Genomic DNA, 26,890 nt, shown 5'->3' on the forward strand with positions numbered 1-26,890 from the left:
CCGCTCGACTAGCGCCAAGGAGCGTCATCTTTTTAAATGGTTGTACCCCTGCTGCCAGTTTCAAGTCGTGGCATGAGCAACCTGCCGATATATTTGATACGAGTGACAGTTCTCTCAGCGAAGAAGACTGTTGACTGTCTTGGTGGACACGGCACAGACACGTAAACTTTTTCGGAATCACGGACGTGTTCGACAGTTGTATGTAGATCCTCTGACCCCCATATGCGTGTGTTGTACCGGCTGAGCTTATCTGGAAGGCGAAAAAGTTACTGTGTCCCTGAAAATTAGCTTGCTTGCGAAATCGTCATTTTTAGGGTGGTGGTGCATATCAGGACAGCACTGCAGGTGGAATCTGTCGTCATGGGTTACTTCTTTTAGGAGCTGCAGTTTGTGTGGCTTTCATCTTAATGGGTTGCGAGGGATTTTCAACATCGTTGACTGAGTGATGTTCAAAACACCGCACACTTCGTGGGATTTCGGAATATCACGTCCCTCACACGGTCCATTGTTTATTCTGACAGTCCCGGTCGGCCCTAATGTTTTCCATCTCACAATCAGTCATCCTCCTCGGATTTCTTGTACCATTTCACTCTGCTGTTGTAATCTGATGGTACGTCACGAAACTTGCCGCAGAAAGCTCTTTGCATGCTAACTCCCGATTGACAACGGGCAAATTCCAGCACACAAAATGCTTCCCCTGTCTGGTTCTTCGCCATTTACAGCGACTACAGTCGGTGGGTATCTCGTCGCCTGTTTAGCTAATTAACGTATCGGCAACATGTTCAAAAAACATTTTGAGAGTTTGTCTTTCACCTAATTACTTAGTACGTTATGTTTAGCTGTTTACCTATACCGATTTTTTAAAAATGTGTTGCAGGCTTCATTATTAGCCTGAATTCAGCAGTATAATTTTCTTTATATGATATTGTATATTCAACACTTAAACCAACACTTAAACCTTAGTGGCAGGCCGGAGTGGCCGAGCGGTTTTAATCGCTACAGTCTGGAACCGCGCGACCGCTACGATCGCAGGTTCGAAGCCTGCCTCGGGCATGGATGTGTGTGATCTACATCATCTACATCTACATCTACATGATTACTCTGCAATTCACATTTAAGTGCTTGGCAGAGGGTTCATCGAACCACAATCATATTATCTCTACCATTCCAGTCCCGAGCAGCGCGCGGGAAAAACGAACACCTCAACCTTTCTGTTCGAGCTCTGATTTCTCCTATTTTATTTTGATGATCATTCCTACCTATGTAGGATGGGCTCAACAAAATATTTTCGCATTCGGAAGAGAAAGTTGGTTACTGAAATTTCGTAAATAGATCTCGCCGCGACGAAAAACCTCTTTGCTTTAATGACTTCCATCCCAACTCGCGTATCATATCTGCCACATTCTCTCCCCTATTACGTGATAATGCAAAACGAGCTGCCCTTTTTTGCACCCTTTCGATGTCTTCCGTCAATCCCACCTGGTAAGGATCCCTTACCGCGCAGCAATATTCTAACAGAGGACGAACGAGTGTAGTGTAAGCTGTCTCTTTAGTGGACTTGTTGCATCTTCTGAGTGTCCTGCCAATGAAACGCAACCTTTGGCTCGCCTTCCCGACAATATTACCTATGTGGTCTTTCCAACTGAAGTTGTTCGTAATTTTAACACCCAGATACTTAGTTGAATTGACAGCCTTGAGAATTGTACTATTTATCGAGTAATTGAATTCCAACGTATTTCTTTTGGAACTCATGTGGATCACCTCACACTTTTCGTTATTTAGCGTCAACTGCCACCTGCCATACCATACAGCAATCTTTTCTAAATCGCTTTGCAACTGATACTGGTCTTCGGATGACCTTACTAGACGGTAAATTACAGCATCATCTGCGAACAACCTAAGAGAACTGCTCGGATTGTCACCCAGGTCATTTATATAGATCGGGAACAGCAGAGGTCCCAGGACGCTTCCCTGGGGAACACCTGATATCACTTCAGTTTTACTCGATGATTTGCCGTCTATTACTACGAACTGCGACCTTCCTGACAGGAAATCACGAATCCAGTCGCACAACTGAGACGATACCCCATAGGCCCGCAGATTGATTAGAAGTCGCTTGTGAGGAACGGTGTCAAAAGCTTTCCGGAAATCTAGAAATACGGAATCAACTTGAGATCCCCTGTCGATAGCGGCCATTACTTCGTGCGAATAAAGAGCTAGCTGCGTTGCACAAGAACGATGTTTTCTGAAACCATACTGATTACGTATCAATAGATCGTTCCCTTCGAGGTGATTCATAATTCATGATGTCCTAAGGTTAGTTAGGTTTAAGTAGTTCTAAGTTCTAGGGGACTGATGGCCTCATCAGTTAAATTCCATAGTGCTCAGAGCCATTTTTTTGAAACCTTAGTGCTCCAGAATGCCCCAACCAAAGCAACAACAAGGACAGAACGAGAAGTAAAATACATACGGAAAATTTGAGTCACCAACTGCAGCACATGAGACTATCACACCTCGTTTCAGCCAGGGCGGGCTCTAGGGATTTTGCTGCCCCGTACGAAAATTTCAAGCGCCGTTCCTTCCTCCCACCCCACCTGCCCCCCCCCCCCCCCCTATTTTCAGATATAGTCAACCTTCTTCACAATCTCATTCACACATGACGTCTTATTTTCACATATCACACGTCTTTTTGACGTGAATGCGTCTTTAAGACCAGAACCATTCAGTCAAACAAAAGTGAAACTTTCACGCTGTAATACATTTTGAGTTACAGATCCAAAATTAATTATATCAACTAAAATTATGCCACTCGCAGAGTATATAACTAAAATATGTTAATTTTTCGTTGTTCCTTCAGCAGGGGTGGACGTGCGATGCGAGACCTTTAGCAACCAGGAAAGCTGAATACCAAACTGTCGACGTTAAGACCGTCACTTCTAATGTACAAAGTGGAACTTCATGAGACCGAGAGTGACTTACGTATAAATGCTTCATTTCTTGAAAAAGGAAAATGTAAATCGCCAGTGCATATTTAGCGTGACCGTAGTACGAAAGGAAAAATGGCTATTATATGATCTCGAGAAGGAGTGTTTTACGACAAGACACGGCCACGATTTATAGCTCAAAAAACGCAGTTTGGGAAGCACTTTCATTTAGTGTAGCGAAAAGTGACAATTAAATCCTAAATATAGTTGTTCGAACGCCAATAGTGTGAAATACGACGAAAGTGGATGAACAGTTCATGCACTGCAGTTAAGATGCTTCAACTCCAAAATAATATTTGTTAGGTTTTTCCCGTATGATCTTAATGTTACTGTCTATTCATTGTAGCTTCAACGCTGAAGAAGAAAAGACAATGACCGAACACGTAGAAGAAGTTACAGAAAGTATAAAAATAATTTAAAGAAGCGTAGCAAGAAGAAGAGTAATAGCAATGTAAATGGTGTTAGCGGTAAACCGAAAGGAGACGGAATGCTAAGGGAAGGACACTATCCATCTATCAACGTGTAAGCGCCGCTTAATCACAATGACTGGATTAAAAAAGCTATGGCATGTGACAGGCAATGCTTATTTTACTTACTCCTTATTTATTCATTTATTACGAAGTCCTTTGTTAGAGATACTGCTGTAGGAGTTTGTGTTTGCTGTGTAGTAACTGTTTGGCCATAATATGCTCACATATATATCTTTATTTCATTGTAATACAGTTATTCGTTCATTTTGGGGCTTTCAAGCTGACGCAGCTAAATTTCTAGTCACATAGAACTTTGTAATGTGGGCAGCCGCTGCCGTTGAACTTCATAATGAATGGAAGCAAAATGAACCACAAGAAGCTGTATTTGGTGATTGCTTTCACAACCGCTTTCGCAGCATTTTAAAAGTATCGTCAGGTGAATTATAACACTGTTACATTAGCGCACCAAGACGCCTCCAACGTTCTTAGTCAAAACTCAAACCCCTGAGGAGGGGAAGTCGTCAGAGTAAAGTAAGGCATCGCAGTGAATAGCACATTGCCGCACCTGTGGCGGTTGCAAGGGTGCAGCAGTATTCGGCCCGATGTCCTGTTTTATTTATTTTGACGACTTCCCCTCTTCAGGGGTTTGATTTTTGACCACGAACGTTGAGTGCGTTTTGGTACACTAATGTGATACTGTTTTCGCCTGAAGATGCTGTTTTAATGTAGCGATACCGGTTGTGACAATAAAGAAATCACCAATTCCAGCTGACTTACGGTTCATTTTACTTCCATTCGTACATTTGAAGCGTGTGCAAGCGTATGAAAGAAACTGAGTTGGGACCATTGTCACTGCGATTTTCAAAGACGTGCCCAAAATGATTAATTCCAATGATTCATTTCTCATCTTTTTCTCTATAGCATAGATAGTTTCCAATAAGACATTAGATTTTGTGTGTGATTTGTATTTCCAACTTATTTCACACCTCTTTGGAAATTTGGAAATTTGTGGTAAGTCCTGTGAAACACAACTGCTGAGGTCATCGGTCCCTAAGCTTACACACTACTTAATCTAACTTAAACTAACTCATGCTAAGGGCAACACACACACTCACGCCCGAGGGAGGATTCGAACCTCCGACCGGGGGAGCTTGCGATCCGTGACATGGCGCCCACGACCGCGCGGCTACCACGCGTGGCACACACCACTTTATTTGAGCAAAACTTTCACAGTCTTTTTTAGCTCATCCTTTTTAAACCATACTAAAACGTAAAATTTTGCTGCCCCCCAGAAACCTGCCGCTTTGGGAGGTGGCATCGTTCGCCCAACCCCCCCCCCCCCCCCCCCCCGCCAGAGGCGGCCCTGGAATCTCACCGAAGTCCGTCTAATGAACCACGACGTGCTCGCACCAGTGTGTTGTCTGTAGCAGACGGCGTGTTGTTGCAGAGTCGCTGGAGAAGTTCAACACGCTGTACCTGGGGAAGCTGGAGCACCGGATGGTGACGACGGCGACCACGCTGTCCAGCATCGACAGCAACGTGAAGAACCTGCAGGAGCGCGCCCACGTCTGGGACACGTTCCAGCTCCACGTGGCCGCCTGGAACGAGCAGATCAACATCCTCCACAAAAAGGTCGACATCCTGTCCAGGTACGCTATCCTGTCCCGCGAGGCCTGTTTCTACAACTGGAGCAATTACAGGGACAACACTTCAAATTTCCAACAAATTTATTTGTTTTGGAGATAGTTTGTTTTCCAGCGCAGTCACCCACAATTTCGATAAGAAACCACAGGTTTGGGCGTCACCGGCTATCTTCACGCATGCAGCAGTTTACTCCAATCACTGAGGGACGACATTGTCTGTGATTCATTCTGAGTTGCTGTGCCGAAAAAAAAAAACTATTTTCAAAATAAACATTTGCACGATCACTGATGACTCCAGTACTACCATAACATTGTTCTTCCACAAATTATTTCAGTGTTCGTGATTGGGTATGCAAAAGCTGGTTGTCTTACTTTATTGTCAGTGAACGGGCAAAGATAGATAGTGTAATAAATGCACTGGCTAGAAGAGATATGACTGAATAAAATATCCTCGGACCTTCAGCAGCATCAAGGTTCTACATCCACAATCCACAATAGCTTCTGTGGTCGACTATGTGCCACAGCTTTTTACAAACTGCAGGAATACATCGTATGGCAAGGTAGTCTCCTGTTTAGTTTATCTTTTATTATGCCACCGGTTTCGGCCAAACGCCATTTTGCAGCACCTGTTGTGCGTCCGTCATTGACACAGAAAAATTTCAGGTGGAAAGGGGCTTCGGATCTTGTAGTAAATATACAAGCAATACTTACAAGGTATTGTCAATATCAAGAATTACATACACAATGTCAGAAATATAATATTTATCAACAATATTTTGTCATGCAGAGATAGACGCATGGAGTCCCAAGTTAACATAGAGCAGGGAACAGAAGATACATCGATCTCATACAAGAGATAGAAATTTTCTTCGCATTGTCTAAAGAAATAAATTCCATTTTGAATGAACAACTCGAACTGAAAAACAAATAATATATCGAAAATTCACCAGATATCTAGTTGCAAAGGTAATATAACTCATGAGGGCTAATTGATTAGAAAAACCTACAGCACTCACAGATTAGAAATGATTAAGGCTAATGGTTGCCCATGATTGTTTGACGTTTTATTTTGTGTATTCCTTTGACAGTCCTCTCCTCTTGACACTCCATGTACCTACCTCTGCATTACCAAACGTTGTTGGTAAATATCATATTTTTGAGACTGTGTTTCTTTATTTATGTATGTAACTCTTAGCGGAAGTTTCTAAATATTACGTGTATTTTTACAACATTTTTCGAACATCGTTACCTGGTAAAATTTTCCTATGTCCATGACCTGCGTACAACAGTTGGTGGATAACTGTGTGTGAAAAAATTGACAAGCAGCCTAACGTGTTACATGATGTCGATTCTGAAATATATCCGCGAGCTTTCAGTAGGGTGCCGCTCGGCCATTGTCAAGTGGCAAATGACATCCGTGTGTTTTTGTTTCCTTTGTAAAAGTGCTCTTCAGACAAACGTTGTGCGTATACAGGGGTATACGAAACTGCTCGTTCAAATTAACACATTAGGTAGAGAACATCAAAACAAAAAAATGCTGTTATGGTATGTATGGTCCCTGACAGGAATTTCCGATGTTGGGGACGATTTACACAAAAGGTAGTTCAGCACGCTAATTACAGCAGTGGAATTAACAGAAACTGCACGAATGCGCGACCGTTGGCCTGTATGGATCGGACCGTTGACTGTCATGCCCGTTCGAAGATGGCTAGCATGTTTGCAATGGTACCAGCAGCGATGGCTATTCCAGCGACGGGGTCTGTGGCTACAAACACTATTTGCCCCCAGAGGAAGAAATCCAGACACTTGAGATCAGGTGACCTGTGTGGCTAGGCCACAGCGTCACGTCGGCTGATCCATCGGTTGCCGAACGTGGCTCTCAGATGGTCCCTCACAACAATGCTGAAATGGGCTGGCTTCCCATCGTGCTGGCAGCACATTCAGAGGTACATCCTCCATCTCTTCTGGCAACACATGTTCCACACATATTCCATGAATATGCGATGTCTCCTCCATTGAGGTAAAATGGGTGAATGTATGGTCCAATCAACCTATAACCGAAAACTCAGCCCCACACATTAAAACCTAATCGCTGTTGATGAACTCGAGGTCGGGTACCTCTTCGATTCTAATGTGCCCAAACATGGGAATTGTTGCTATCGAATGTGAGTACACATTCCCAGTCACCGCCACCGACACACCATACATCAGCACCACTAACAAAATGTTCCCTAACCTTACAAGATGACTTCAGAGACCATATATTTCATATGGAAACGGGTTTGCTTTGACATGCTCTACCTCCTGTAGCAATTAACAATTTCGGAACAACCTGTATCACAAAAGTTGTAATATACACTCCTGGAAATTGAAATAAGAACACCGTGAATTCATTGTCCCAGGAAGGGGAAACTTTATTGACACATTCCTGGGGTCAGATACATCACATGATCACACTGACAGAACCACAGGCACATAGACACAGGCCACCTTTCGCAGCAATGCAGGCTGCTATTCTCCCATGGAGACGATCGTAGAGATGCTGGATGTAGTCCTGTGGAACGGCTTGCCATGCCATTTCCACCTGGCGCCTCAGTTGGACCAGCGTTCGTGCTGGACGTGCAGACCGCGTGAGACGACGCTTCATCCAGTCCCAAACATGCTCAATGGGGGACAGATCCGGAGATCTTGCTGGCCAGGGTAGTTGAATTACACCTTCTAGAGCACGTTGGGTGGCACGGGATACATGCGGACGTGCATTGTCCTGTTGGAACAGCAAGTTTCCTTGCCGGTCTAGGAATGGTAGAACGATGGGTTCGATGACGGTTTGGATGTACCGTGCACTATTCAGTGTCCCCTCGACGATCACCAGTGGTGTACGGCCAGTGTAGGAGATCGCTCCCCACACCATGATGCCGGGTGTTGGCCCTGTGTGCCTCGGTCGTATGCAGTCCTGATTGTGGCGCTCACCTGCACGGCGCCAAACACGCATACGACCATCATTGGCACCAAGGCAGAAGCGACTCTCATCGCTGAAGACGACACGTCTCCATTCGTCCCTCCATTCACGCCTGTCGCGACACCACTGGAGGCGGGCTGCACGATGTTGGGGCGTGAGCGGAAGACGGCCTAACGGTGTGCGGGACCGTAGCCCAGCTTCATGGAGACGGTTGCGAATGGTCCTCGCCGATACCCCAGGAGCAACAGTGTCCCTAATTTGCTGGGAAGTGGCGGTGCGGTCCCCTACGGCACTGCGTAGGATCCTACGGTCTTGGCGTGCATCCGTGCGTCGCTGCGGTCCGGTCCCAGGTCGACGGGCACGTGCACCTTCCGCCGACCACTGGCGACAACATCGATGTACTGTGGAGACCTCACGCCCCACGTGTTGAGCATTTCGGCGGTACGTCCACCCGGCCTCCCGCATGCCCACTATACGCCCTCGCTCAAAGTCCGTCAACAGCACATACGTTTCACGTCCACGCTGTCGCGGCATGCTACCAGTGTTAAAGACTGCGATGGAGCTCCGTATGCCACGGCAAACTGGCTGACATTGACGGCGGCGGTGCACAAATGCTGCGCAGCTAGCGCCATTCGACGGCCAACACCGCGGTTCCTGGTGTGTCCGCTGTGCCGTGCGTGTGATCATTGCTTGTACAGCCCTCTCGCAGTGTCCGGAGCAAGTATGGTGGGTCTGACACACCGGTGTCAATGTGTTCTATTTTCCATTTCCAGGAGTGTATATAAAAAGCAGATTAAAAAATGTAATTTTCTTAAATACACTTTGGTGGACATATGTGCGACTCTCAAGACTTTTTAGTTGATTGTGTTCTACAGTTAAAATATAATTATTAATGACTAATGATTCTATGTTACAATGGTGATGCTGGTGGTGAATGAAAATGGATGTGTTCATGATGAAGCTAAAATGTGTACTTCTATGGGGCCATGTGGAGCCGTAAGTAGCATCTAAAAGTAGTTGAGGAGGAGGAAGATAGAGGGCAGAAAATGGAAGGGAGGTGTGAGCTGGGGCGTTGTGGCTAAGGATTGAAAGAACTGTATATAATGGGACGAATTTCATCGTCGGGTGGACGGAGTTGGTTGGACTTCTGATGGGAGAGTATGGATAAAAGCATTAAGGTGCGTAGAAGGTGGGGTATGGATGTAATGGCGCAGCAGGGTACCTGCAGCGGGATGCCTGGTTACAAGTGAGTGGGATATTGGATGCCAGGACTGGGTTTTGCAGTAAATGTATTTGAGCTGGCCTTGCCGCCGTGGTAACACCGGCTCCTGTCAGATCAGAGGAGTGAAGCGCTGTCGTGCTTGGCTAGTACTTGGATCGGTCACCGCCCGTGTCTGCCACGGGCTGTTGGCAAGAGAGGTGCACTCAGCCCTTGACGAGCTACTTCCCTGAGAAGTAGCAGCACCGGTCACGACGACTGACAACGGCTTCGGGAGAGCGGTGTGCTGACCACATGCCCCTCCGTATCAGTATCCAGTGACGCCTGTTTGGATTTCGGAAAAATGGAGACACACGCGAAGCGATACTGACTCTACGATTTATTTTAGAGGATAGGTTAAGGAAAGGCAAACCTACGTCTATAGCATTTGTAAACTTAGAGAAAGCTTCTGGGAATGTTGGCTGGAAGACTCTCCTTGAAATTCTGAAGGTAGTAGAGCTAAAACACAGGCACCGAAAGGCTATTTATAACTAGTACAACAAACAGATGACATAAGAATCGAGGGGCATGAAGGAAAGCAGTGGTCGAGACCAGGAGTGGGGCAGGATTGGAGCCTGTCCCCTATGTTATTCAGTCGGTACATTGAGCAAGCGGTGAGGGAGAGCAAAGAAAATTTGGAGTAGGAATAAAAGTCCATATGGCGAAGAAATAAAAACTTTGAGCTTTGCAGATGACATTGTAATTCTGTCAGAGATAGCAAAGGAGTGTAAGAGCAGTTGAACGAAATGGACAGTGTCTTGAAAGGAGGATGTAAAATGAACATCAAAAAAAGCAAACCAAGGATAATGGAAAGTAGTCAAATTAAATCAGGTGATGGTGAGATAATGTGATTAGGAAACGATACTCTGAAAGTAGTATATGAGTTTTGCTATTTGGGCAGCAAGATAACTGATAATGGTCGAAGTAGAGAGGATATAAAATGTAGACTGGCAATGGCAAGGAAAGCGTTTCTGAAGATGAGGAATTTGTTAACATCGAATATAGATTTAAGTGTTAAGAATTCTTTTCTGAAGGTATTTGTCTGTAGTATAGTTATGTATGGAATTGAAAAGTGGAAGATAAAACAGTTTCTGGAATGTGGTGCTACAGAAGAATGCCGAAGATTAGATGGGTGGATCATGTAACTAATGAGAATGTATTGAATAGAATTGGGGAGGAGAGGAATTTGTGGAACAACTTGACTAGAAGAAGGGATCGGTTGGTAGAACACGTTTTGTGGCATCAAGGGATCACGAATTTAGTACTGGAGGGAAGCGTGGGGGGGGGGGGAGGGTATAATGGTAGAGGGAGACAAAGAGGTGAATACGGTAAGCAGATTCAGAAGTGTGTAGGCTGCAGCAGTTATTCGAAGCTGAAGAGGCGTGCACAGGATACATGACAATGGAGAGCTGCATCAAACTAGTCTTTGGTCTGAAGACCACAACAACAATAATTTGAAGTTAGAACTTGCCTTTTGAGATGTTATTTATTGTAATAAATTTGAGTTTAGAAGTGTTAAAAACTGTGTCGACTGTAATAATGGGTTTCTGGATATTTTCGTCACCATAGTAGTAATTTGCATCTGGACTGATTGCCATACAGAGCAGAGCAAAGTTCTCTGGTGGTTTCTTGTAGTAAACATTTTTTATAGTTAAACGACTGTAGTTGCAAGGCATTTACAATATGTGCCTTACATACAGATCAGGCGGAAAGTAATTCAGGTCATTCGAATACTTTGAAGCATGATAGTATCTGGCACCGTAAGACACTCGGATATCATTAATTTTATTGTTTGCTGTTTGGAAGCATAACAGAATGAAACGGCTTCATGAGTGGGACCTATGGGGACATATTCCTATCTCTTAATAATCTTTCAAAAAATCTTTAATTTTTTCCCCTTATACGTGCTTATTCAACGAAAGAAAGTGAATGAGCGAAGTGCCAGATGTGGAGGGCTCAGTGAAAAAACTCGGTTCTGCCTTGTAACAGGTGATCTCATAAGTTAGGGGATTCAATTATTTCTACCATGTGACGACAGCTACCGGAGATTTAAGTCATTTATCAAAGCGCTACGGGTAATTAAATAGCCGAAGTGAATGCTAACGATCGCACGACACGTAATTGGTCAAGTACCAAGCATAAAAAGGGTTGCTTTGTAGATGACAGCTTGAGAAAAATAGGTTATAAAGCCAAGAAAACACGTTCCTCTATATTAGGCACGATGACGCCAAGGGCGAAACCTTCGGAGGCTTCCAGGAAATAAGAATGTTGTTGACTGCATATAGTAACCTGCCGCGTTTCTTAATCATTCTTTAAGGAAACTGGGAGAGTGGAGTAACTTCAAGTTTCAGTCTTCGTTACAGAACGTTTATTTGCGCAATGCAGTTTATCGCGAATCGCGATAGCCGTAAAATGCAAAGTATGAGATCACCAGAAGGGTAGTTTGCATTTATTTACAGAAACGGGAGATTTCTGAACAGAGTTTTTTTTTTTTATTGAGAGAAACTTTTTGTGTACATGGATGGAAATCTGTATCCACTATACCCAAAAGTATATGCCAAAAGATTTCCCATTTTGCACATCACGTGCTTACGTTTTGATGAAATGCAAGTTATTTGTTTTGTGAAATATACTGTAGAAACAAAATTTGAAATTCATACCTGAAAGTTCGTGGGCTAAGCCGTTGGAGGAGACTAATATGATGTTCTGTTTACTGTCACGTTCATATCAAGACTTTTTGGCACAAAGATCATTCTCAGACTCTGTAGAACGGAATGCATAACTGTCAATAAATTTTTCCAAGGTGTGATCGCATTGCCAGTATGTAAAATTCTCCAAGGATGTAGCTGGACAGCTCCCTTTCCAAACGCGCTGAGCTACCACGCCAGAATCGGGTTCGCATCTACTCCCGCTTATTCGGATACGAGTTTTCCGTTGCCCGAGTGCTGCATTGATGACGCCAACGAGGTAATGGTCAGTACCTTTTCCCATTCTTGTTCAATCTAAATTTACACTCCGCTTCTAATGACACAGAAATCTTCCTTCCATTTAGTTTGGACTTACAAGACCAAGACTGAATGTTTACGATCTGGCAAAGAAAGAATATTTCTTTGCTCGAACATATGTTTTCTTTCTTTTTTCCAACTTTTTCCACGTGAGTAGATTTCACGTCAGTAGTGCAGTTCTAGAAGATATGTAAGTTACCCTTCTACGGGTGCAGTAACCTAACACACTGGATCCAAACAGCTCATCTAGATCTACACCTACACATAAACTCTGCAAACCACTGTATGGTGCCTGGTGGAGGGTACCATGCGCAACTGATGGTTATTTCCTTTCCCATTCCACCCTCCAATGGAGCAAGAGGAAAAAAAAGTGTTCTATAGGCAGCCTCCTTTATGGATGAGCTATACGTTCCTAAGACTCTCCGAATGAACCGAAGTCGCCCACTCGCCTTCCCTACCACCATCCTTGTGTGCTCGTTCCATTTCATGTCGCTCTGCAACGATTCACCTAAATTTTTAATCTACGTGGCTGTGACAAGCAGCACACCAATAATACAAGGTGTCCCAAAAAGAATGACCCGATTTTAACTTGTAATAATATTGAGACAAGTGTTACTAGGTAACTGAAACAGCGCTAGATGTAATCGGCATGGTCTATGGTTTCAGAAAAAATCCGCTGGATGTCGCTACGAGCGCTGACCTGGAGCGTGCAGCCAGTCTCGCGCAATATGGCGTCTGCGCAACAGAAGATTTATTGTGTTATTGAATTTAGTCGTATTCAATCAGTGGGCGTGTCATATTCGATTTCGTGCTAAACCACCATCACCAAAGAACATTCGACGGTGGTATAAACAGCTTGAAGAAACAGGGTGCCTCTGTAAAGACAAAAGTCCTGGCCAGTCACGCATTCCTGAACAAACAATTGAACAAACAATTGAGCATTTGAGGAGAGCTTCAATAAGTCCACGCGTCGTGCTAGCCGAGAACTTGCGTTACGACTCATGACAGTGTGGCGTGTGTTACGGTGTTGTTTAGCCCTCAAATCATACCTATTACTACTGGTACAAGCTCTTCGAGATACAAAGTGAAGCGAGTGGACTTCAGCAATGCTATTCTATAGGACATGAAAGATGACACTTTGATGTCACAGTTCATATTCAGCGATGAGGCAACTTTCCATATTAGCAGTAAGGTTCACCGTCATAATGTGAATAGATGGGGGCTCGAAAATCCTCATGAAACTATTCAGCACGAACGTGATTCACCAAAAGTGAATGTTTTTTGTGCTGTTTCGCAAAGCAAGGTTTATGGGCCCTACTTTTTTGAGGAAGAAACCGTAACAGCACAATCATAACTTGCAACGCTATGGGACTGGTTATTCCCGTAACTTGACTCTGACAATTTCATCTATCAGCAAGATGGAGCACCACCACACTGGCACAACAACATGCGTAGTTTCCTCAATGTCAACATTGGATAGGGCGTACAGGACTGCGAGACCAGGCCTTACACTCTTGGCCTCCTACAGGGTGTTTCAAAAATGACCAGTATATTTGAAACGGCAATAAAAACTAAACGAGCAGCGATAGAAATACACCGTTTGTTGCAATATGCTTGGGACAACAGTACATTTTCAGGCAGACAAACTTTCGAAATTACAGTAGTTACAATTTTCAACAACAGATGGCGCTGCGGTCTGGGAAACTCTATAGTACGATATTTTCCACATATCCACCATGCGTAGCAATAATATGGCGTAGTCTCTGAATGAAATTACCCGAAACCTTTGACAACGTGTCTGGCGGAATGGCTTCACATGCAGATGAGATGTACTGCTTCAGCTGTTCAATTGTTTCTGGATTCTGGCGGTACACCTGGTCTTTCAAGTGCCCCACAGAAAGAAGTCACAGGGGTTCATGTCTGGCGAATAGGGAGGCCAATCCACGCCGCCTTCTATATGTTTCGGATAGCCCAAGGCAATCACACGATCATCGAAATATTCATTCAGGAAATTAAAGACGTCGGCCGTGCGATGTGGCCGGGCACCATCTTGCATAAACCACGAGGTGTTCGCAGTGTTGTCTAAGGCGGTTTGTACCGCCACAAATTCACGAAGAATGTCCAGATAGCGTGATGCAGTAATCGTTTCGGATCTGAAAAATGGGCCAATGATTCCTTTGGAAGAAATGGCGGCCCAGACCAGTACTTTTTGAGGATGCAGGGACGATGGGACTGCAACATGGGGCTTTTCGGTTCCCAATATGCGCCAGTTCTGTTTATTGACGAAGCCGTCCAGGTAAAAATAAGCTTCGTCAGTAAACCAATGCTGCCCACATGCATATCGCCGTCATCAATCCTGTGCACTATATCGTTAGCGAATGTCTCTCGTGCAGCAATGGTAGCGGCGCTGAGGGGTTGCCGTGTTTGAATTTTGTATGGATAGAGGTGTAAACCCTGGAGCATGAGATGATACGTGGACGTTGGCGTCATTTGGACCGCAGCTGCAACACAGCGAACGGAAACCCGAGGCCGCTGTTGGATCACCTGCTGCACTAGCTGCGCGTTGCCCTCTGTGGTTGCCGTACGCGGTCGCCCTACCTTTCCAGCACGTTCATCCGTCACGTTCCCAGTCCGTTGAAATTTTTCAAACAGATCCTTTATTGTATCGCTTTTCGGTCCTTTGGTTACATTAAACCTCCGTTGAAAACTCCGTCTCGTTGCAACAACACTGTGTTCTAGGCAGTGGAATTCCAACACCAGAAAAATCCTCTGTTCTAAGGAATAAACCATGTTGTCTACAGCACACTTGCACGTTGTGAACAGCACAGGCTTACAGCAGAAAGACGACGTACAGAATGGCGCACCCACAGACTGCGTTGTCTTCTATATCTTTCACATCACTTGCAGCGCCATCTGTTGTTGAAAATTGTAACTACTGTAATTTCGAAAGTTTGTCCGCCTGAAAATGTACTGTTGTCCCAAGCATATTGCAACAAACGGTGTATTTCTATCGCTGCTCGTTTAGTTTTTATTGCCGTTTCAAATATACCGGTCATTTTTGAAACACCCTGTAGGTCCCCTGACTTAACACCAGGTGATTTCTTCCTGTGGGGATACATTAAACAATTTGTTTACACTCCTCCCTTACCTCGTAACATTGATGAACTAAACTAGAATATCAGCTGCTGTAGCATCAGTGACAGAACACCTTACGCTCGGTTTGGGATGAATTCGGCTATCGACTGGACGTCGTCCATGCAGCCAGTGGAGGACATATTGAACATTTAAGATGGATATTTATAAAGTTCTGTCTTTTCTGAGTAATTTAGTATGCAATTTGTTGGTGTTCAGTACTTCTTTTAATAAATAATTCTATTTAAAATCGGGTCATTCTTTCTTGGGACACCCTGTACTATACTCGAATATTATACGATTATTTTTCCTAGTCATCTCCGTTGCTTACATTTTTCTACACACAGAGGAAGCTACCAGTTATCGCGCCAAATAGAAATTCTGTATAAGTCGTCGTCTATTCTTCTACAGTCAATCAACGACGATACTTCCCCGTATACTACAGTGGCATCAGCGAACAGTTGCAGGTTGCTACTCACCATATTCATCAGATTTTTCAGATATATCTTTGGATGTATGGGAACAGCAAGACGTCGAAAGCAGATGGAAACACCTGAAGAACAGTATTCAGGAAGTATCTTGCAAAGTTACAGGGAAAAGAAAACGACCTAACAAAATTTGGTTCAGCAAAAAGAGACAAGAAAAAGTTGTAGAGAGAAGAAATGCGAGAAAAGTGTCGATTACAGAAAGGAACAATATGACACTGAAAGAAAGATATTGCAAAATCCGCCAGGAAACACAACGAACTCTAAGACCAGAGAAAATGGAATGCTACAACAATATGCCGGCCGGAGTGGGCGAGCGGTTCTAGACACTACAGTCTGGAACCGCGCGACCGCTACGTTCGCAGGTTCGAATCCTGCCTCGGGCATGGATGTGTGTGATGTCCTTAGGTTAGTTAGGTTTAAGTGTTTCTAAGTTCTAGGGGACTGATGACCTCAGCAGTTAAGTCCCATAGTGCTCAGAGCCATTTGAACCATTTCTACAACAATATGATAAATGAAGCAGAGGATGATTTCAAGCACCACAGAGCAACGCAGATATATCAAAATATTTAAAAACTTTTGGGTAAATTTACTAAAAGAGAACAGTTTATAAAGAACCAGCATGAGAAAATATTGGCCGGCCGAAGTGGCCGTGCGGTTAAAGGCGCTGCAGTCTGGAACCGCAAGACCGCTACGGTCGCAGGTTCGAATCCTGCCTCGGGCATGGATGTTTGTGATGTCCTTAGGTTAGTTAGGTTTAACTAGTTCTAAGTTCTAGGGGACTAATGACCTCAGCAGTTGAGTCCCATAGTGCTCAGAGCCATTTGAACCATTTTGAGAAAATATTGACCAACAAGAGTGACATACAAAAAACATGGAAGGCACACTTTTCACTGTTACCTAACTGAAAGACACACTTTTCACCGTTACTCAACCACAATGATTCACAGTCTTACTTTAAATTTGAAGAACCTGATACAGTCGATGTACAAGTTACCACCCCACCAGTAAATGAGTAACAAGGTTTGTGGTGAAGACTAGATATATGCTGAGTTATTAAAGAATGGAAGTAGAGCTACAGTTTTTAATAGAAACAATTTGGAAGACGGAAACCATACCTGCAGACCCTTGTGTGCGACAACTATAGAGGAATTGCTTTACTGGATGTTACTTATAAAATCCTATCGACGTGCTCATTAAACAGACTGATACCAATTACTGAAGAATTAATTGGAGACTACCAATGCGGTTTCCGCAGATATAGATCCGCATTATATCATCTTTTGAGATTAAGACAGATAACTGAAAAGCGTGGGAATTCAATGTAGATGTACACAAATTATTTGCAGATTTCAAGAAGGCTTACGACAGCATACACCGACAGACACTTCTAAATATAATGAGAGAATTTGAAATACCACCAAAGATAATGAGATTAATTAAATCAGTACAGATGGAACCTTATGTCGCATCAAGACACCTGTAGGAGAAACAGAAAATTTTAAGGTGTTCACTCGACTGAGACAAGGACACGCCATTTAACCTATTTTATTTAACCCCGTCTTAGAGAAGATCGATAGAGAATTTAGAAAAACTAATCCGCAGGGGATCCAAATGCAGGAGATAAACATTACTAGACTTGCCTATGCAGATGATGTAGCATTAATAAGCAGTTCCAAAACAGAATTAATCAAAATCATACAAAATTATTTCCAAATTGCTGAGAAAGCAGGGTTACATGTTAATGAGGAAAATACAGAATATCTGGTCATGAGTAAGAAAAACCAAAATGATGCACCTTTGGCTGTAGATGTATTTACTTTCAAAGCAGTTAACCGCTTCAAGTACTTAGGGAATCTGTTTAGTAACAATAATGGAATAAAGATAGAAGTAGATGCCCGTCTAGCGACAGTGAACAAAACACTCTTTAGTTTTATCAAAATCTTACATTAAAGACAACTGAGTACTAATTTCAGAATGTGCTTGTATCAGTCGACCATTATACCAGTAACACTATACGGATGCGAAGCATCAATATTTAGAAAGAAAGATGAAGAAAAACTGTTAATATTTGAAAGAAAAACACTAAGAAAAATTTTGGTCCAGTGTATGATGAAGATAACATGGAATGGAGGAGAAAAAAATGAAGAATTAAGATAACTGTATTAACACCGTAACATCGTAGATGTGCTAAATAAGAGAAAGTTGAACAGGGCAAGCCACATAGCAAGAATGACAGAAAACAGACAACCTAAAATATTATTCGGAAGAACAATAGATGGAACGAGAGGAAGAGGAAGACCCAGAAATAGGTGGAGAGATAACATCCAGGAGGACACAACTGAGATGAACCGAACACTGAATGGAAAAACAGTGCACACAACAGAAGGAAATGGAAGAGGTTTGTAGAGAAGGCGTATGGTCGATGAGGCCCTTACCACTTGTAAATAAATAAATAAATAATCTTTCGATGTATGAATACGCGGAAGTCAGTGGGTGCAAAATTTAGTGCTTTTCCAATAGTTTGTATTTTAGATGTCCGAATTTTTAAATTGTTTTTCCATTGCCAAAACTCCTTTGTAGGTAAAAGCGTTGGCTCTCCTGGTGCTTTTTTTTTTTTCAAACGTTTTATCCGGGACACATAAGAAGGCTCGGAGCAAAAGTGGACCAAGTCCAAAAAACTGAAAACTGGGGTTCAAAATACTAAACATTCTTCAGGGCAGTGGTGAAAAAAGTCCTTAGCTCAATATTCAGTCTACAGGATGCAGTAATTCCTTGATGCTCAGAGACAATAGCCCTTTATGGCGCAGCTATTGTGAACCACCTGAAGTTGGGAAGCACATTACAGGAAATCTGGCGGATAAAAATGCATGCAGCGAAATGTATGTGGCCACATTGATCGGCGGACGGCTTTGTCTATTCCTGAGTTTCCCACACCTGCAGCATTGTTGTGGTATCGGACCAGCCGATTTTAACGAACGATACTAATTTCGGTCTAATAGAGATAGCTGCGCGTAACGTGCAGTGCGCCTACGACACATAGGATTGGTTCAAAATCGTAAAAATCCGCAAAACGCGAAGCACCAAAATTTGAAATCTGTATAATGAAAATAGAAAATTTTATAAGTACAAAATCATTACAAAATGCAATTACAAACAAAGACCAAACTGTTGATAACTCTTAGGTAAACTGGTTAAAAATCTGATGAATGAGGTATGAAAGAGGCATGCCTTGTACAATGAGGTTTAAGGAGACAATGAAGTAAATTTTATGAAGAAGAAGAAAATGAAATAAGCTAAACTTACTGGCAAGTGTGCATCAGCTTTACAAGAATCAGAGGTCATTTGCAAATGGCAAGGACGAGGACATGCTTCGTTTACTGTAGTTCCTCCCACCAGTATATCAGCCACATTACAAGAACTTTCTAATGGCAGAGATTGCTACAAGAAGAAGATTAGAAAACTGACGAGTAAGATTTTCACGAGTACGATGATACAGTAATTTGGGATGAAATTATGTTCGTGTGAAGAAGAAGAAGAAGAATAAGCAACGTTAAGTATATTTGCTTGTAGGCTGTAATTTGGATAATTAATTACAAGATAAATAATTTAAGAAGACGCATTAAAATATAGAATGAAACATTGATGCAAGTTTAGTTATAAGGCTGATAGTGTTTAGTTCTTCGTCTGCAGTTAAATATATTACTTTAATTTTATATCAGTTTTTCTCGAAAGACTTAACTATGGGCTTGCTCTTCTTTTCCTCTGAACCCGTCATATGTGGTACTGAAAAGTTATGTTTTACCATCTGTAAGGCAATCAGTAAGACGAATTCTTCATACCATAGAACCCTGCCCAAGCCATCTTGGGCTGATGGATCCTTATTTGGAAATGCACAGTCATATGTCTTTCTTATTGTGGTCTTCATTTGGTCCGATGAATGATTTGATGTCGTTCTCCTCCCTAGTCTATCTACAAGCCTCTTCATCTCTGAATACGTGCCTCAACCTAGATCCGTTTCAATCTGCTTACTGTATTCGAGCCTTGATTTCCCTGTACAATTTTTACCCCCTACACTTCCCACAGTATCTTTGATACCTGACCAGGAGTCTTTCCAGCCGATCCTTCTTTTAGTGAAGTTTCCCCTAAATTACTTTTTTTACGATTTCAGTTCAGCACCTCCTCATTTGTCCATCTAATCTTTAGCATTCTTCTGTGGCAGCACATTCCAAATTCTTCTACTGCCTTCTTCTCCTTTAACTTTAATTCCCTTTGCAAATTTCTCCTTAGTTTCCTTCACAGCTTGCTCATTGTACAGGTTGAATATCACCGGGAACAGGCTATACTTCTGTCACATTCTCCTCTCAACTATGCATTCTCTTTCGTGTATTTCGACTCTTATTATTGCCATCTGATTTCCGCAGAACTTGTAAACTATCTTTCGCTCCCTGCATTATACCCCTGCTGCCTTCAGAATTTCAAAGAGAGTATTCCAGTCCATATTGTCAAGTCTTTCACTAAATTTTCAAATGCAGTAAAAGTAAATATGCTAGTCTTAAGTCTACTTCTAAGATAAATAGTAGGTCCAGTATCTCACATTTCTTCGGAACCCAAACAGGCATTCACAGAGTTCGGCTTCTACCAGATTTTCCATTCTCCTGTAAATAATTCGTGTCAGTATTTTGCAAGCATGACTCATTAAACTAACAGTTCGGTGATATTAGCACCTGTTGCCTACATGGGAAATGGAATTATTACATTCTTCCTGAAGTCTGAATGTATTTCGCCTGCGTTGTGTACCTTGCACACCAGGCAGGATAGTTTTGTCATGGGCGGCACTGCCAAGGATCGCAGAAATTCTAACGGAACGTAATCCATTCCCGCGACCTAATCTCGACCTATTCAGTGATGTGACATATTCTTCTCGCAATCTCTCATCTTCCATCTCATTTTCATTTGCTTCCTTTTAATACTGTCTTCAACTCAATTTCTCTTGTTTAGCCCTTTTATATTCTCCCTCTATCTTTTAGCGATCCCTACTTTGCTTACAACTAGCTTGCCATCAGAGCTGTTGATATTCATACAGTTGCTTCTCTTTCTTCCAAAAATTTATTTAATTTTCCTATAGGCGGCCGGCCTCTGTCCTTCTCCCAGTCATGCATGCCTCTGCAGTCTTGTCCTATAGCTATACCTGCTTTATTATTTCACCCTGTCTGTCAACTTCATTTTTGCCTGCTTCTTTTTCTTCTTTCCCTTCAACCTCTTTGGGGTATGCTGGATCAATCATTTCTTTGTGCGTTGTTCTCCTCTTAGGGCCCAGTATTTCTTCATTCTTTCTGATCTTCTTTTCCTCTCTTCTTCCGAGATGAAAGGTTTGAATTGTGTAGATTTGTCTTTGAACCTTATGTTTTCATCTTTAGTAATTAATTTAGCTGTTCGATCATTAAGTGGATTTTCGGAAATCTTTAATTCTACTAGGTCTTTTTCAGTTTCTTTAAACCAGCTGGGTTTCGTTTTGCGGCTACGCAAAAGGTCAAAGAACTGTTTAGTTAATCTGTTGGAATCCATTCTGAGAAGTTTATCCATTTGGCCTTTGTAATTTACGTTTAGTGTTTCTGCTGCATACAGTGTTTCTTGCTTAATCACTGTCTTGTAATGTGTAATTTTGCACCCCAAATAAAAGGAATTTTTTGTCGTATGTAGTTTTTGTTAGTTTCAAGGCCAAGTCAAGTTTGAAACTTCCTGGCAGATTAAAACTGTGTGCCCGACCGAGACTCGAACTCGGGACCTTTGCCTTTCGCGGGCAAGTGCTCTACCAGCTGAGCTACCGAAGCACGACTCGCGCCCGGAACTCACAGCTTTACTTCTGCCAGTATCTCGTCTCCTAGAGCACTTGCCCGCGAAAGGCAAAGGTCCCGAGTTCGAGTCTCGGTCGGGCACACAGTTTTAATCTGCCAGGAAGTTTCATATCAGCGCACACTCCACTGCAGAGTGAAAATCTCATTCTGCAATTCAAGTTTGTTTTTTCTGGATTCCATTGCTTTGCTTTCCGCAGCATTCCAAGTAATCCATTCTCAGAGATATTTGAATTCTTTTACTATTTCAATCATTTGTTCTTGAACTTTAAGGTATTTACATGAATGGTTGATGTTTATCAGTATCTTAGGTTCCTTTTTTTTTTTTTTTTCTTCAAAGGAGATGTGAAGACCTATTTTAACTGCTTGTTTCTTTAGTTCAAGGGTGTGCTCCTGTGCTTCTTCCATTGTTTCAGCAAACAGGGCCATATCATCTGCAAAAGCAATGCAATTTACTTTAGGGTTCTTCTTTTTGCAACCTAGTCTTATACCACCTTTAATATTTGTATTCCATTTCCGAGTACTTTCTCAAGCGCACCAGTGAAGAACACCGGTGAGAGCCCATCCCCCTGTCGCACTCCCGTTTTTTATTTCGAAGTGTTCCGATAATTCGCCCATAAATTTAACTTTCGAAAATGTATTTGTAAGGGTCGCTTTTATAATATTAGTTGTTTTCTTATCCTAAACTATTTCTTCCAGGACTGATAATAGATGTTCTCATATGCTTTGTTGAAATCAATGAAGGAGATTACGTATGTCTTTGCCCTTGAATTTTGGTATTCCATGATGTTTTTGAGGTTTATTGTTTGCTCCGAACATGATCTACCCATTCTAAAAACTCCCTGGTATTCGCCGATTTTGCCTCCTTCATTTACTGCATTTTTATATTTTTTTCCATTTCGTCACTTCAGAATCGCTTGTATTCGATTAAAGTAAATATCTCTTGAATTAGCGAAGGACTGACAATGGGTCATTTACAGGGTGTTTCAGAAATGACTAGTATATTTGAAACGGCAATAAAAACTAAACGAGCAGCGATAGAAATACACCGTTTGTTGCAATATGCTTGGGACAACAGTACATTTTCAGGCGGACAAACTTTCGAAATTACAGTAGTTACAATTTTCAACAACAGATGGCGCTGCAAGTCATGTGAAAGATACAGAAGACAACGCAGTCTGTGGGTGCGCCATTCTGTGCGTCGTCTTTCTGCTGTAAGCGTGTGCTGTTCACAACGTGCAAGTGTGCTGTAGACAACATGGTTTATTCCTTAGAACAGAGGATTTTTCTGGTGTTGGAATTCCACCGCCTAGAACACAGTGTTGTTGCAACAAGACGAAGTTTTCAACGGAGGTTTAATGTAACCAAAGGACCGAAAAGCGATACAATAAAGGATCTGTTTGAAAAATTTCAACGGACTGGGAACATGACTGATGAACGTGCTGGAAAGGTAGGGCGATCGCGTACGGCAACCACAGAGGGCAACGCGCAGGTAGTGCAGCAGGTGATCCAACAGCGGCCTCGGGTTTCCGTTCGCCGTGTTGCAGCTGCTGTCCAAACGACGCCAACGTCCACGTATCGTCTCATGCGCCAGAGTTTACACCTCTAGCCATACAAAATTCAAACGCGGCAACCCCACAGCGCCGCTACCATTGCTGCACGAGAAACATTCGCTAACGATATAGTGCACAGGATTGATGACGGCGATATGCATGTGGGCAGCATTTGGTTTACTGACGAAGCTTATTTTTACCTGGACGGCTTCGTCAATAAACAGAACTGGCGCATATGGGGAACCGAAAAGCCCCATGTCGCAGTCCCATCGTCCCTGCATCCTCAAAAAGTACTGGTCTGGGCCGCCATTTCTTCCAAAGGAATCATTGGCCCATTTTTCAGATCCGAAACGATTACTGCATCACGCTATCTGGACATTCTTCGTGAATTTGTGGCGGTACAATCTGCCTTAGACGACACTGCGAACACCTCGTGGTTTATGCAAGATGGTGCCCGGCCACATCGCACGGCCGACGTCTTTAATTTCCTGAATAAATATTTCGATGATCGTGTGATTGCTTTGGGCTATCCGAAACATACAGGAGGCGGCGTGGATTGGCCTCCCTATTCGCCAGACATGAACTCCTGTGACTTCTTTCTGTGGGGACTCTTGAAAGACCAGGTGTACCGCCAGAATCCAGAAACAATTGAACAGCTGAAGCAGTACATCTCATCTGCATGTGAAGCCATTCCGCCAGACACGTTGTCATAGGTTTCGGGCAATTTCATTCAGAGACTACGCCATATTATTGCTACGCATGGTGGATATGTGGAAAATATCGTACTATAGAGTTTTCCAGACCGCAGCGCCATCTGTTGTTGAAAATTGTAACTACTGTAATTTCGAAAGTTTGTCTGCCTGAAAATGTACTGTTGTCCCAAGCATATTGCAACAAACGGTGTATTTCTATCGCTGCTCGTTTAGTTTTTATTGCCGTTTCAAATATACCGGTCATTTTTGAAACACCCTGTATTTTTTTTTAAGGACATACACAATTTCTAAACATTCAGTTTCATCTTCAGATGTGCCGCTGCATATAAACCATCAACAAAAAGGATACTTTACACTGCTACCTGCTACAAGAGCTAGCCCGGGAAGTACACTGTCCTGTTACATTGATGTGACCACCACTCAAAAGCTTGAACAGCCGCCTTTGGCAGCGCAGATAGCTGGAAGATGTGCAGGAAGAGAGCGAGTGAGTTTCTGTAAGGTACCGAGAGGGATGTGGAGCCATGCAGACTCAAGTGCCGTGGCGAACTGCGCTAGATTTCTCGGTTAAAGGTCAGTGGCACCAGCAGCCCAATCCAGGTGATCCTACAGATTTTCGATTGGGCTTAAATCCGGCGAGAGAATTACGGTAAACTCATCCAGATACTGCTCAAAAAATGCACGTGCGCTGTATGACACATTGCATTGTTTTGCTGATAGGTGCCATCGTGCTGAGGAAAAGCAAACTACATGGAGGGTGTACATGGTTCCCAAGGACAGATGCATACCTGTGTTAAATAATTCGAAGCCATATTCACCATTAATGTATCGTGATTGTTTAAAACAGATGAAGAGATTTTTAGGTATAGCTGACAGTCACAAAATTTGTTGACTACTAAATTATTTATTTAGCGGTATGTTTCGAGGTGATACCTCATCATTGGGCTATACTGCCGTTACAAAAGTATTTGAAATAAGCGTACACAGGTATTAAAGTTTCTTTACATGACTGTTGCGATCATCCTGCGGAGAGAGAAAGAAGGTTCAAATGTCTCTAAGCGCTATGAGACTTAACACCTGAGGTCATCAGTCCCCTAGACTTAGAACTGCTTGAACCTAACTAACCTAAGGACGTCACACACGTCCACGCCCGAGGCAGGATTCGAACCTGCGACCGTAGCAGAGAGAGACAAGGGTAACCTAGTATGAGGCAATGTCACTTTGTATATTGGTCTGTTGTTCACATGAAAATTTTTATAAAGCACTCACTTTGTTTTTGTGGCGCGCATTATACTTGTGATGTGCCGTCTTTGATTTCTTCGCCATTGGCCGCTAAATTCACAAGCATGACTTAATAACAAAAAAACAGCACTGCAGAAAAAAGATGGCGATCAAACCAAGGCTAGTTTCGATTTACTATCTATATGTCTATTCTGGTGTTGACAGTATGTCTCTATGTCTTGCTGTCGTATTACTGGCGTTCGTTGCAATATTTTAGAAAATGAGCTACCGTGACAGTTTATAGCACAAATGGCAGTAAAAATATATTTATTTTAAGAATTACAAAGATATATAAATGAAACAGGACTCAGTGTTGAAACAGACAGCGACCTCAAGGTACTGCATACTGTGGAAAAGAGTTGGAGAATGGACATTTTGGAAGAAATGCAAGCATTCATCGATTGTCATAAGTCGAAATACGAGATCATAAATGAAATGGCGGAGTTTAAAAGTTCATACTTCTATACGGATTTCAATTCTGTACTCTTAAAATACACTCCTGGAAATGGAAAAAAGAACACATTGAAACCGGTGTGTCAGACCCACCATACTTGCTCCGGACACTGCGAGAGGGCTGTACAAGCAATGATCACACGCACGGCACAGCGGACACACCAGGAACCGCGGTGTTGGCCGTCGAATGGCGCTAGCCGCGCAGCATTTGTGCACCGCCGCCGTCAGTGTCAGCCAGTTTGCCGTGGCATACGGAGCTCCATCGCAGTCTTTAACACTGGTAGCATGCCGCGACAGCGTGGACGTGAACCGTATGTGCAGTTGACGGACTTTGAGCGAGGGCGTATAGTGGGCATGCGGGAGGCCGGGTGGACGTACCGCCGAATTGCTCAACACGTGGGGCGTGAGGTCTCCACAGTACATCGATGTTGTCGCCAGTGGTCGGCGGAAGGTGCACGTGCCCGTCGACCTGGGACCGGACCGCAGCGACGCACGGATGCACGCCAAGACCGTAGGATCCTACGCAGTGCCGTAGGGGACCGCACCGCCACTTCCCAGCAAATTAGGGACACTGTTGCTCCTGGGGTATCGGCGAGGACCATTCGCAACCGTCTCCATGAAGCTGGGCTACGGTCCCGCACACCGTTAGGCCGTCTTCCGCTCACGCCCCAAAATCGTGCAGCCCGCCTCCAGTGGTGTCGCGACAGGCGTGAATGGAGGGACGAATGGAGACGTGTCGTCTTCAGCGATGAGAGTCGCTTCTGCCTTGGTGCCAATGATGGTCGTATGCGTGTTTGGCGCCGTGCAGGTGAGCGCCACAATCAGGACTGCATACGACCGAGGCACACAGGGCCAACACCCGGCATCATGGTGTGGGGAGCGATCTCCTACACTGGCCGTACACCACTGGTGATCGTCGAGGGGACACTGAATAGTGCACGGTACATCCAAACCGTCATCGAACCCATCGTTCTACCATTCCTAGACCGGCAAGGGAACTTGCTGTTCCAACAGGACAATGCACGTCCGCATGTATCCCGTGCCACCCAACGTGCTCTAGAAGGTGTAAGTCAACTACCCTGGCGAGCAAGATCTCCGGATC

General features: G+C 43.4%; 1 protein-coding gene across 1 annotated transcript in view; it reads left to right on the forward strand.

The window, feature by feature from the left end:
* The window catches only part of LOC124605649 (angiopoietin-related protein 6-like), a 941,284-nt gene that overhangs the window by 580,950 nt on the left and 333,444 nt on the right, over nt 1–26,890 (forward strand). The window contains exon 3 of the mRNA XM_047137517.1: nt 4,902–5,103. Coding sequence (XP_046993473.1) covers nt 4,902–5,103 — 202 coding nt within the window. The remainder of the gene's footprint in view (nt 1–4,901; nt 5,104–26,890) is intronic.

The sequence above is a fragment of the Schistocerca americana genome, chromosome 1 (genome assembly GCF_021461395.2).
Source record: "Schistocerca americana isolate TAMUIC-IGC-003095 chromosome 1, iqSchAmer2.1, whole genome shotgun sequence".
NCBI lineage: Eukaryota > Metazoa > Arthropoda > Insecta > Orthoptera > Acrididae > Schistocerca > Schistocerca americana.